At 45.6% G+C, this 13,716-nt stretch overlaps 1 protein-coding gene across 2 annotated transcripts in view; it reads right to left on the bottom strand.

Annotated features, from left to right (window-relative positions):
• HK2 (hexokinase 2) overlaps positions 1-13,716 on the bottom strand; it is a 64,570-nt gene that overhangs the window by 30,836 nt on the left and 20,018 nt on the right. Inside the window, exons 1-2 of one of the 2 annotated variants that reach the window (XM_053588635.1) lie at positions 13,207-13,313; positions 8,168-8,330 (exon numbers count right to left, since the gene is read on the bottom strand). In XM_053588635.1, the coding sequence (XP_053444610.1) occupies positions 8,168-8,330; positions 13,207-13,278 (235 nt within the window). In that variant the 5' untranslated portion in view covers positions 13,279-13,313. Of the gene's footprint in view, positions 1-8,167; positions 8,331-13,206; positions 13,314-13,716 lie in introns of those variants that run through there. The other variant, XM_053588636.1, reaches the window with a different exon arrangement.

The following is a 13,716-nucleotide window of genomic DNA, read 5'->3' as shown; positions in this document are numbered from 1 at the left end:
AGTTGTTGTAGTATTGGAGTATTGGTTGCGCCACCTCCCATCAAATTGCCCAACAGTTAAGATTCAAGTGGTTCCCTCTGGCGGGGTTTGGCTGCTGATTCATTTCCCATCCAGAGTACCATTCTGCTCACTTTCAGCTCCACTCTTATCAGGCACATAAGGTCAGCAAGATAAAGGGGTTTCAATTTCTCTGGGAACTCCCCTGTCACAGGGAAAGGCTGAGGACTAAAACAGCACTTGACTAACTGCCTGAGCATGATAGACAATGTCATTTTAGTTGAAGTGACATCAGTAATTTATTTGAACAGTCATCACTCCAGCACTGTTAAAAGTATGTATTAACAGGTGGGCTGGTACCTGACAATGTCTGTGTATTTTCTGAAGGGTGAGGGGCAAGGGCCAAACAAATTTTCCAGCAGGGTCTATTTCAATCATTAGGTTCTTGCCACTAATTAAAATAGATCACCACCTGTTCCTCTTCTCAGGCATTTGGGGCAGGGTGCCAACCAGAGTGACCAAGAGTGACTTGCTAGCAGTTTTGTTTTAGTTTGATATTTTTTAAGCAGCAGTGCCCCTTTATCTAAAGCACTGTGCTGAGAAATGGTGATGCCAGGGTGAAATGTGGAGTCGGAACCCAGTCCCTCACCCCAGGGTGGCAGGGGATTGGACAAACTTCAAACTATGCAGTCCAGAGGCCCCCTTTTTAGACAAGTGGATTTTGTACACATCTTCCCAATGTTCTGGAGATGCTAAAAGGTAGCAAGGGCTGTCCCTAGTGAGGCTTAAGGGTGGCTAATTGAGGTATGGCTCCCCCCTTGCACCCTCACTTCCAATGTTACTTCTCTCTGCTTCTAACTGTCTTTTATGTAAAATTCTGTGTAAGATTTTCATTTGGTTTAAATTTGGAAATGTGGCTCAAACCTCCAAAATTGGAAAAAAATCCATTTCAAAAAATGCTTGCAAATCACTACTTTAAGAGTCAAAACTGAATTCATTCTAGGACCTTACAACAAAATACTTCCATTCTGCAATTAGTTGTTTCAACACTGAGCACTGTGGATAGTTACCAAAACTTCTCAGCTGCCTGGTGCCATATGCACCCTAGACTTGCCAGAGAGAAAGTGAGCAAGTTTCGTGATAAGAGCTATTGTGGAACAAATGATTACTTCTGCTCAGACAAGGAAGGCTTCTTAGAAGGCAAGATGAGACAGCCAAGACCTAGTGAGTATGAAGAGAAGGGGACATAGGCAGGTGTGGAGGTTCCTGGCATGCTTGGTTGTCCAGTAAAGCAGGACAGAGGTTTGGTATAACTATGAGATGGCTCTGATTTACGGCTGCCAAAAATGGCATGTCCAGAGTGACTATAACATAGAGCTCATAAGACACAGCTAAAGCACACAGTAGGGTGCCACCTGTGGCTCAGTGAGTAGGGCACTGGTCCCATATACCGAGGGTGGCAGGTTCAAACCTGGCCCCAGCCAAACTGCAACAAAAAAATTGCCAGGTGTTGTGGTGGGTGCCGTAGTCCCAGCTACTCAGGAGGCTGAGGCAAGAGAATCACCTAAGCCCAAGGGCTGGAGGTGATGCCATGGCACTCTACCAAGGGCAACAAAGTGTGACTCTGTCTCTTAAAAAATAAAAATAAAAACAATAAAAGCACATAGTAAGTGCCATTGCCAAGGACTTTCTTTTGTTCTTAAGGTCAGACTATTTTCAGAAGGGCTCTAATACCACCATGGAGGCTGGCTAGAAGGCCTCTGTACTAGTGCACCTGAACAGCAATGAAGGCCTGGGTTCCAGGGCCACGTAGAGGAGTCAACCACCCCAATTTGCCCAGGACAGTAGGGTTTTTTATGACATGGGACTTTCAGTGGTAAGCCTGGGAGGGGCTCAAGCAAATCAGGATGGCTGGACTATAATAGATCTGACCATAGAGCCTCTGGCCCTTCCTTGTCACCCAGTGCTTGAGAGATGCAGCCTTAACTTGGGAGTGGTCAAAGACACACCTATACTTTCCACATCCAATTCCAACGCCCTCCAGCCCTACAACAGCATTTCCAGTGGCCCCAGGTGACTGCACTAAACATTCCCATTTTCCTCTACAGAGGGGCTGGGTTGAGAGGGCTTTATTTTTTCCTTTTGGGGCTTGGAGCACATGAAATACAAGCTCCTAGGTTAGTTCAAGCTCCTAGATCACCTTTGGAAAGCAGTGTCCTGGTGCTTTTTTTTACTCAGGAAATAGTTCTTAAGCTGAAAATATGTGCCAGTCACAGAGAGAAATGGCGTAAGCCTCACAGATGTGAAATCATGAAATCACTCTTCAAAGGATTAAAACAAGATTATTTCAATATTGGGTAGGTTTTGAGCATATTAAGCTGTTTAGGCAGGCAGACCTAAGTTCAAATCCTATTTTAACATGTATTAGTGATGTGATTTAGGGTAATTTATTAGATATATGACACATGGACTTCATCATCTGTTTTAAAAAAGGGGGGACTAATCATAACCTTCTAGCCAGCACCTCCTTTATGAATAATCATAAAAGGTTATGATTATTCCCCCCTTTTGGGGGGGAAAATAATGTACATACATGTATACACACTTAAGTTGTCAAGATTCAATGTAATCGGGTGCAACGCCTGGTGTGTGTAAATGCCATCTGCTATCAGAGGCTATCTATCAGTACAGTCCACACCACATAAATACACTTACCTTTCTTGTGTACTAGCTGTTGATATATGTCTCTCCTGCATAGTTGTTGATATAACACAGAGCAACCAAGATAAGGGCTTCTTTCAGGTTTAACTAGCTTCCATGCAACCTATCACCAGCCCCGTCTCCCTTTATCATATCGTGTGCTTACATTATATGGCCCAGTATCTCTCTCTAATTGTTTTGTCTGCATAGACCTTATCTCTCCAGCACAATTCTCACTCTTAAAGGCAGGCACAAGGCAGCTTAGCACAGAGGACCCTGCCTCCAGGAGGACGACTGAATGAACAGCTTAACCTGTTACTAAAAGAAGAATTAATGCATAGCGTTTTTGCGCTAGCAGTGTAGGGGGTGCATAAACATAAAACATGCCATCCGTGGTGTGCCCAAGGGCCCGGGCATTGGGGATGCTTCCCCAATACTGCTATTTGCTCACTATGTGATTTGGGGCAGCTTGCCTCATTTTGCTAAATCTATTTTCTTCTTCTTTAAAATGAAGTTCAGTGTACCTAACATTAGATCGCTGTGAGACCTGATGAGATGGCTCGAATACAGCGCTTAGCTTACAATTTTTATCATCATCATCACTGTCAGCAGCATCATTATCAGGGAGTTCAGTCTGGCTTGAGGATGGAGATAAATTTACCTGTGAAAATAATTCGCAATTCAGGGAAGTGGAGAAGGATCAAATGATCGACTTGACAGTGCCTCACCCTCTCTCTGCCTTATAAGGCATAGTTATGTCGAAATGACCTTGCCAAAACAACGAGGGTATAAAGATACCACAAAGACACTTCATTGCTAAATTAGAACAGGAAGCTGGAACACTTGTAGATTTTCAGTTGGGTTCTACTTGAGCTTCTTATTTTACTCGTACAGAGCCAACTCCTATTTATGATCCGTTTTAAAAGATAATAATCTGATTTGCCCTGGAAACTTTCGTTCAGCAACATGAGCCGATGTAAACTGTGACTCTAATGGCCGTAGAGTCAGGGCTACCTACACTTGAATCTCAGTACTGTCACCATCTGACCACAGATGACCCTGGCAACCATCAACCCTCTTTTACCCTCAGCTGCCTTATTTTTAAAGGGAGACTGTCTCTCATCTAAGGTATTTATAGAGAGTAAACAGAAACAGGGCAGAGAAGGGTAGATGCTCATTAAATGAGGTCAATTATTCCTACGTCCCTCTTAAGAAGGAACTGTCCTTTGAAAGCCAGCCCCCTTGAATGTATGTGGTGGCCCTGACAGAACTGTAGGTAGAGCCTCAGTAATCACATGCACTGCTGTCACCTAGACTAAGACTGCCTACAGAGAGGTCAGGGTGGTGTGGTTCCTGGCAGATACAGATGAATGCTTTCTTTACTCAACTCTCCACTGCAAAAAGGGGCGGGGGTTGGGGGGACAGACAACAAATACTGATGAGGATATGGGGCAGGGAGAACTTTTATACATTGTTTGTAGGACAGTAAATGGTTTAACAACTTGAGGAAAAGGTCTGGCAGTTTCTTAAAAATTAAACATATACCAAACTCTATGACCCAGTAATTCCACTCCTAGATGTTTACCCAAGAAAAAGAAAACATGTGACTACAAAAAAGCTTGTGCAAGAATGTTCATAGCAGCTTTACTCATAAAAGCTCCAAACTGGAAACTGTCCAGCTGTCCATCAATTTCACATCATATATGATTTCAATCATATCATGGAATCAGCAACCAAAAGGAATGAACTGCTGATAGGCACCCCAAGGATAAATGTCACATTATGATGAGTAAAAGAAGATTCAAATAAAAAACAGATACTGTCTGAGTCATTTATGTGAAGTTCCGGAACAGGTAAAACTTATATATATGGAAAATATTAGAATGTGATTGCCTCCAGGGAATGGGGGACAGGGATGAACTGGAAAGAGGCCTAAGGGAACTTTCTGGAGTGATAGCAATTTCTTCTATCTTGACAGAGATTGTATTAAACAGATGTATTTGTCAGCTGATCAAGTGATGGACTTAAGATTTGTGATCACATTACATATAGATCTTACATCAAATGGAAAAGAACAAATATTAAACTCTAAGATATATGCTGGAGTTTCAGGGTCGAAATGAATTGATTTCTGCAATTTATTTTGCAATGCAATTAATAAAACAAGATGGACTGATGGATGGATGGATGAGTGTGATAAGGCAAATCTAGTAAAATATGGATGTGCACTATAGAATTCTTTCAGCATTTTTAAAATTGGGAAAAAATGTGAAAGAACAAATAAAGGCCTTTTTTTATATACCCTGGCTGACACCAAATATTTATATAAATATTTACACATAGGTGTTTCTTGCCATGAAGATACAGTCCAGAAAAGTTAGAAAGCTATTGATTTAAGGATTAGATCCCTCTGGATCAGAGTTCTGTTCTGAGGTTTAATTTCTCAGATTTGAAAAGAAACAATGAGAATGACTGGGCTGAGAAAGGAGGTTCTGAGAAAGATGGCACTGAAAAAGAATTAAATCATACGGTTAAAGGAAAAAAAAAAAAGAAAATCTAGTATGCTGATAAAAAAAAAAAAAGGTGGCACTGAACAGGCACCACAGGGGCAAAGACTCATCTCCACCAGCCTGGGTAGCAGCAGTCCAGGCTGTGGCCCCAGGCCTTCCTCTCAGCACTTTACTGGGGTGCCAAGGACAAGGGATTCTTGTTTATTATGATAGTCTGTGTTGACTTGGGAGTCACCAGTCCTCCTTGCCACATCCCAAAACTCACACCCTCAACTGAAAAAGCAAACTTAAGAGCCTCAGTGCTGACCACTTACAATGACATTCGTGCGCCTTCTCCTCCCCAGGTCCATTTCCCTTTTTCTCACCAGAAATAACCCCTATCAGTTATCTGGTATACATACTCCAGTTTATAGGCTGATGACTTTACGATGTGTGTGTATGTATCCAGAAGCAATGTAGACAAATGCTTTGAGGGGCTATGAAAAATCTACATTCGGGGGCGGCGCCTGTAGCTCAATCAGGTGGCGGGTTCGAACCTGGCCCTGGCCTGCTAAGCAACAATGACGACAACCAAAAAGAAAAAAAAAAATAGCTGGGCATTGTGGTGGGTGCCTGTAGTCCCAGCTACCTGGGAGGCTGAGGCAAAAGAATTACTTAAGCACGAGAGTTTGAGGTTGCTTGAGCTCTGACACCGCAGCACTCAACCCAGGGCGACAGCTGGAAACTCAGTCTCAAAAAAAAAAACAAACTTACATTCAGTTTCTATGAGATATATGCCCTCTCAAACATTTCCACTCATTGTTTGAGATGTATCCATATATGTGCTCATTTATATAAGGTGTGCCGTATAGTATCCCATCACATGAATACACTGTAAACTTTCCAATATGACAGCATATGAGCAACATTGCTATGAACGTTACTGGACCATGTCTCCTTGGATTCGTGTGGGAATTTGTTCAGGGTATATAATCGGAAGTGGAATCACTCAGTTTTCATATATACACATTTTTCCCTTTACTAGAGACTGCCAAACTCAAATGTTAGGATAACCACTATTAGCAGTCTGATACATATCTTTGAGATTTTATGCAGCTGAACATAAACATGTACATACACAATCTGCAAATATGAATATAGATAAATACATGTAACTATTTTACAAAATGAGATCACACTCCACGTAATACTATAGCTCACAGAGCTATAGTGTTTATACTGGGTCACAGAGGACTCTTGTCTTCTGCATTAATTAACTAGTGTCCATTTGCTACAGTCTGGATGTGTGTCCCCCTAAATCTCATGTTCAAACTTGATCCCAATGTTGGAGAGGCAGTCTAATGAGAGGTGTTTGGGTCATGAGATCTCTCATGAATAGATTAATGCCCTTCCTGAGTCTTCTGAAGCTAGTGAATGTCAGAACATCAAATAAAAACATTGGAAATAGGTGTGGTTTCCAGTCAGGGAGTTGTGGGTACAGCAAACATACCAACCCAGAGGGCGGAGAGGGATAACTCAGAGGCCCCTCACCTCAAGGGGCTCTCTGAAGGGCTGTGACACACATATTCAAAATAATCCTAACAAGGTCACACCCTCTGTTCTGGGTCCAGACTGGGTCCTAAGGCTTCTGCAAACACATATTTATTTTAGGAACTGTACAAAGTCCTAAATGTTAGACAAACCAGGTCTCTAGAAACACTGGGGAGGTAAGCTTCAAGGACACAAATGTGGTGGAAATAGCACAGAGATAAAGTATATAAAGAAGCCAGGAGCCACACACATACACACACACACCATCCCAAGGGCTCCTCTGCAGACGCCTCCCCAGCCACCAGCCAGTGTCTCGGAGATCTCACCTCCCTTGGGTTCCGGACTCTGTGCTCCCTGGTCCTCCCACTGCACTGGCAGCTGCCCTTTGGGCTCTTACCCCTGCCCTCTAGGTGTTAGCAGCTACCCCCACCCCCAGGCTTCTTGGGCCTCTCAGCTTTCTTGTCTGGGGAATGGAGGCATCTACTGTGAGGATTACATGAATCGGGTGTGTCAAAGCTCTGACCCAACCACATGCACCCCCGGGCAGCTGAACTCACCCTCGCATCTTCTTTTCTCCACCTGCCACTGCCAGCCACCACCCACCAGGGCCATGTCTGTCCTCTCCCAGCCTCACATGACCCTCCTCACTCTGCAGATACTGAGACGCCTCATAGACAGCTCTGCTCACACTCCTCACAAACTGGCATTTACTCCCCAGCGCCTACTGAAGGACTCAGTGTTCTAGGCTTGCACGCAAGGCCTTCTGCAAGCTGGCCTATCCCACACCTTTCTGACCATAACCCTTTTCTTCCCTATAATTAAATCACTTTCTGGGTGCTGCACCGTGAAATTAGGAGTCTGTATCCAAATAAGAGGATTAAACCGAGCTTAAGAGGTTCACACTGCAGGGCTTAAGAGCCTTTAATTGCTTCATATGCACAGTGGCTTTTCATATTTTCCCCAAGTTTATTCAGACTTCTGGTACTTTCTTCATGGGGTTCAAGAAACAATCTAGGACAATCTGTGTGGCACTGTTTCTCCAGCATGCCTATAGAAGGTGCCAGTTGGGACATGTGCAGGAGGGACAGAGAGCCCCTGCCATGGCCTGTGGTCGTGACCATGGGAGGCATGTTTGTGCTGTTCTTCGCCACCACTGTGTGCAATTTCAGTGGGGCTGTCAGATCCAAACTGAGCCAAGCGGCCTTTCTCAGCACAAAGGTGGAAAGCAAATGGCTGGGACAGCTTCTCCCTCCACTGTCAAGGTTGCCATCTACACCATCCCACAGTTTTCTGTTCTATTCCCTGGCTGGTTTCTGAGGCTTAAAACCAAGGACCCTTCACTCACACATGGTTTCTTGGGTCACTGAGCAAAGCCAACAAAACCTCCCCTCAGCAATAAAGCGCCCAGCGCCACCCACCAGGGGCAGTACCTGTCCCATCTGGAGTGGACCTCACAAAGGTAGGCAGCATTTTCACTGATGCAGTGGGGTGGGTGGTGGCTCCGAGCCCTTTCTCCATCTCCCTGCGGAACCGCTTGGAGATCTCCAAAAGGGTCTCATCAGAGAGGCGCATATGGTAGAGATACTGGTCAACCTGAAAGAGGAGGAAAATGAGAGTAAAGGCCTCTGGGTTAAATAAAGTAGGCATTGGCCCGTGTCAGGGAGCACCGTGCAGCCCTTCAAAAGAAAAATTTGCTCCACAGAGAAAGTTGTTATGAAAGACCAGTAATAGGAATTGATGTGAAAGGACTGTGTCTTAACAAAAAAAAAAATCTAAAAATTGAAATTATAAAAAGAGGTTTAATTTTATTTCTAGAGAATAGTACAGATCAGGGAAAAGGATTATTTGAGAAGAGGTAAGTTCTTTTCAGAATGGTTGAGTTCGAATGCCTGTGACAACGTCCCTGGAACCAGGGTTTGTTACCCTCATCTTTTGTTCCCCACACACCTCACTTGGCCGGTCATGTCCCTTCCACTGCCCCTGGCCCTAGGCCCGGTAGCCACAACCTCTTACCTGGACGTACACAACCCCCAGTTCTACGTTTACTTCCTCATCCATTTTCCACCCCCAGCCACACTCCACTGACCCACAGCTTAAAACTTTCAACACTTTCCATTGGTATAAAATCTGAAATCCTTTCATGGATCTGCAAGGTCCGGCCTCTGCCCACCTCCTAATCTTATTGTCATGTATTTACATTCTGTGCAGAATACTATCCCTGGCTCATTTCCCCAGCTTCCCCACTCTGGACCCTGTGCACACAGGCCCTGCAGTCTCTTACCAATCCTCTCTCTGCAGAGACATCCTCTGATCCTCCTGAAAGTAACAGTCAAGCCTCCCTGTTATTCCAGCCACTCAAGCTTTTTCCTTCATGAGACCATCCACAATTTGGAAATACATATTTAGTAGTGCCTGAACCATAAGGACAAAGGGACTAGAAGAACAGTGACTATGTGCTCACCTTCTCATCCCCCAGAGCCTAGCACAGTGCCTGACATATAGGAGAGGCTCTATATACATGATGACGCAACCAGTCCTGTGCTCAGCACTAGAAGAAACACTCCCTACCCATTTCATTGACCTTGCCTTCAACATTAATCTGTGTGAATATTTCCCAGATTTAACACCCGGAGAAGGAGAAGTATTAGGAGCCCTTTCAGATGGTTTCCTTCTTGGAAGCTCTCATCTGCCTTGGCCGTGGATAGTCCTAGTTTTCTCCAATCAAGAAAAGGTCTGGGGCAGCGCCTGTGGCTCAGTCGGTAAGGTGCCGGCCCCATATACCGAGGGTGGCGGGTTCAAACCTGGCCCCGGCCAAACTGCAACCAAAAAATAGCCGGGCACTGTGGCGGGCGCCTGTAGTCCCAGCTGCTTGGGAGGCTGAGGCAAGAGAATCGCTTAGGCCCAGGAGTTGGAGGTTGCTGCAAGCTGTGTGATGCCATGGCACTCTACCGAGGGCCATAAAGTGAGACTCTGTCTCTACAAAAAAAAAGAAAAGGTCTGGTAGAAACTCATCCAAAGAGACATACAAGTTTCCCCACTATCACTGTTCCCAGCAGCAGTGTCCATGACAGGTGGCGCCCCTGGCCAGTAGGAGAGCAGGAATGGAGAGACTCAGGAGTATTGGACCAGGTCCCAACAGTGCTTTCAGGTATGAGTGGCATACCCCCCACCCCAACCAGTGTCACCAAACTGAGGCACCAGAAGGGACACTGCTCTTTCCAGCTCTGAAATTCTAGGACTCCAAAGAGCAAAGCTCAGCAGATGGCCACTACCACTGTCATTCCTGTGAGAAACACAAGTAGATGGCTGGCTGTCCTTTGCCCTTGCCCAGCCTGAAGCACAACTTTTATAATAACTTTCTCAACAAATATGCTCATTACTAGTAGCGTCTTCCATGCTTTCCAGCAGTTTTGTCAGGGCTTCTTGAATTTTTTTTTTTTTTTAACTAAGCTTGCAGCCTAAGATTTCCAGAGTAACAACAAAAGATGTTTAATCATTTAAGAACAAAGAACAAATGCAGTGTCCTCCTTTGTGACAAAGTAAAAGAGAAAAGTTTCCTAACACATCTTCTTTCCAAGCTGTATCCTAACTCCTTAGGGAGTTTGGGCAAACTCTTCTTTTGGGTCTATTTTTGTCCCTGTAGAATAATGACATTGGTCCTCCTCAGATCATTTCAAGGATCCTGACTAGTACTCATCTTTTATCACTCTTCTAAGTCCCAAAAGTTGAAAGAACAGAGTCCGAGGAAATGCTGCAAGCAGCAGTGAGTCAGCAAGGAGAGTTTCCAGCCATCAGCCCAGCCCCCTCCACAACTGCTGAGGGTTTAAACACAAGGCAATAGCGAGATGCAGTTCTCACCTACAAGGTGGCACAGGGGACAGAGTAGGAGCAGAGAATGGTAGAAGGGCACCTTCCTCCTGATGAGCAACCAAAACCATTTCTCACTCCCTTCTCCAGGAGAGAGATCAGGCTTGTCATGTTGGGTTTGGAACTACAGAAAGGAGGATTTCCCAGAATTTCCCTATTGCCAGCATTTATTTGTTTTCATTTTATTTTTTTTTTAAGAGACAGAGTCTCACTTTATTGCCCTCGGTAGAGTGCCATGGCGTCACAGCTCACAGCAACCTCCAATTCCCTGCTTAAGCGATTCTCTTGCCTCAGCCTCCTAAGTAGCTGGGACTACAGGTGCCCACCAGAACACCTGGCTATTTTTTTGTTGCAGTTTGGCCGGAGCCAGGTTTGAACCCGTCACCCTCAGTATATGGGGCCAGCATCCTTCCCACTGAGGCACAGGTGCCACCCTGCCAGCATTTATTGAAAGCTACCTCAGACTAAAGTCCATAGGACTAAATCAGGAAGAATCCAACTGTCCCTTCTGTTTGATTTTCTTTCTTTCTTTTTTTTTTTTTGAGACAGAATCTTACTCTGTCACTATCAGTAAAGAGCCATGGCATCATAGCTCATAGCAACCTCAGGCTCTTAGGCTTAAATGATCCTCTTGCCTCAGCCTCCGGAGTAGCTGGGATTACATGAGCCTGCAATAATTCCCAGCTAGTTTTTCTCTTGTTAGTAGAGATGGGGGTCTAGATTTTGCTCAAGCTGGTCTTAAACTTCTGAGCCCAAGCGATCCTCCCATGTCAACCTCCCAGAGTGCCAGGTTTACAGGAGTAAGCCACCACACTGGGCCTCCTGTTTGATTACTGACTCCTGGTACCTCACTCACCTTGAGCCCCACTGTCCTGAATCTGCCTCAGTCTTCCAGGACTCCATCCCCCAAGCTAAGTCACTGACCTCTGCTTCCTACAGGGTATGCCCCCCCTGCATGATGACATTTGACAGACAGGAGGCAAAAGGGTGAGATTTTAGCCTGCCACCAAACAAGCCCCCTCCCTACTGGTGAAGTGTCAGACAGCGTCCAGCCGTCTCCAGTGATCCTAGGCACAGGGCAACTTTGACCACCCCAGAGGATTCCCAGTCCAGATCCAATGACATGTTGACTGGTCACAACTTACACATCTTGGTGCTGATATACAAAATTTCAGGCCACCCAGACCAGAGACTAATGTCAAGCTACATCCAGCCCAAAATGCTTTCATGGGCAACAGTGATAACAGCAAGCCCTTACGAAGCACCTGCTCCATGCCAGACCCTGTTCCCAAGGTTTTGCTTCCATTAACTCATTTCATCCTCAGAAAGCCCTCTGAGGTATGTAGTGTCAGCCAGTCCCTCTGTGCTACAGAGGAGAAGGCCACAGATCCAAGGGCTGAGCTAGGACAAATGGAGCAGTGGGGCTCACTTATACTCTTGTCCATGCTGCTGAGTGACTGTCCCTTTCCACTGAAGTCTGTACAGGCCAAGTAGCATTGCAGCCATGCAAGCTGGCCATGCCCATTATGGAAATCTTCAGTTCAATTCATTCTCTGACATAGATACAGAGGGCAGACAGCGGGGAGTGTGGCCCACAGAGCTGGCTGAGCAGGTCAGGGGGCAGCAAACATTTCTCTGGACTTTGTCCTCCCACCTTGCTACTCTCCCAAAAAAAGATTGTTCCACAAACCTCCCTGACGGGTGCCTCCCCTCCCCCACACACACCCTCCCTTGGTGGCTCTGGGCCTTTTCAAAGGCGGAAGGAGAGCTCCTATATGGAAGAGCAGAGGTCCCACCACCTCATCCTGATCGAGAAGTCATGTACACAAAAAAGCAAATTCTATAGCAGCCAAACTTAGTTTATCTTTGATGTTTAAACTGCTACAAGTTGTTGGAAATCCAGTTGGACACTTCTCATCCTTAGCCCTGGAAGAATCAAGTTGCATGGTCACCCCTGACTCAAGTCATACGCCCGTCAGTCAGTGGATCTTAACTATCTCTCACATATCCAGCAATGGTGATGACAGCCACAGTGGTTAAACATTTATCACATTTATCAGGCATTTCATTTTTTTTTTCTTTTTGAGACAGAGTCTCACTGTGTTGCCCTGGGTGGAGTGATGTGGCATCATAGCTCACAGCAACCTCAAACTCTTGGGTTCAAATGATCTTCTTGCCTCAACCTTCTGAGTAGCTGGGACTACAGGTACCCATCACAATATCCGGCTAGTTTTTCTTTTTCTTCTTCTTATTATTTTTTTTTGCAGTTTTTGGCCGGAGCTGGGTTTGAACTCACCACCTCCGGTATATGGGGCCAGCACCCTACTCCTTGAGCCACAGGTGCTGCCCAAGATGGGTCTCATTCTTGCTCAGGCTGGCTCAAACTCTTGAGCTCAAATAATCCACCCACCTCGGCTTCCCAAAGTGCTGGGATTAGAGGCATGAGCCACCACGTCCAGTCTATCAGGCATTTCTTATCTGTCTGGCATCATCCTATAGCTTTACTGACTTGATCTCCATCGTCTTCTTGTAAAACTTCTGTACCCATTTTACAGGTCACTTGGATAGTGAGGGGCAGAGCTGGTATTCAACAGAGGCCTACCAGCTCTAATGTCAGGCCCTCAGGACCACCAGCAAGGTGCTGTGGGCCCCTCTTAGCCTGGGCGTGGTGCATGCCCTGTGGTTTCTTGAATAACCCCCAGGACTCCAGTTTCCTTCCAGCACAGGAGGACAGACTAAGAGAAAAGATATGAAACAGCTGTGAAAAATGCCAAGGCCAATACCTTGGTCCAAACCTCCCCTCTTTCACCTTGATCAAAACTTGGGAGTAGATGGCACCTGGGCATTATGATGCACCCACTCAGCCTATAAGCGCCACTCAGGTAGGGATGATTAATCACTTAACGTCATAGCTTCTTCAACACACCAGCAGTGCCCACCCAGCCTTGGCAGGCTGTGACGTTGAATGAATGGTACCAAGGGAAGGAGAAGTCAGAAAGAAGCAACGGCTGCCATTTGAAGACAGTTTTCCTAGACTGGGGGAAGGGAGTGAATGCAGCTTTCAGAATCCTGCCCACTCTCAGGCACCAAGCAGTGGAGGGAGGGAATACCA

The sequence above is a fragment of the Nycticebus coucang genome, chromosome 4 (genome assembly GCF_027406575.1).
Source record: "Nycticebus coucang isolate mNycCou1 chromosome 4, mNycCou1.pri, whole genome shotgun sequence".
In the NCBI taxonomy this organism is placed as follows: domain Eukaryota; kingdom Metazoa; phylum Chordata; class Mammalia; order Primates; family Lorisidae; genus Nycticebus; species Nycticebus coucang.
Note: the sequence above shows the minus strand (reverse complement) of the source record. Positions and strands in the feature narration are given on the sequence as shown.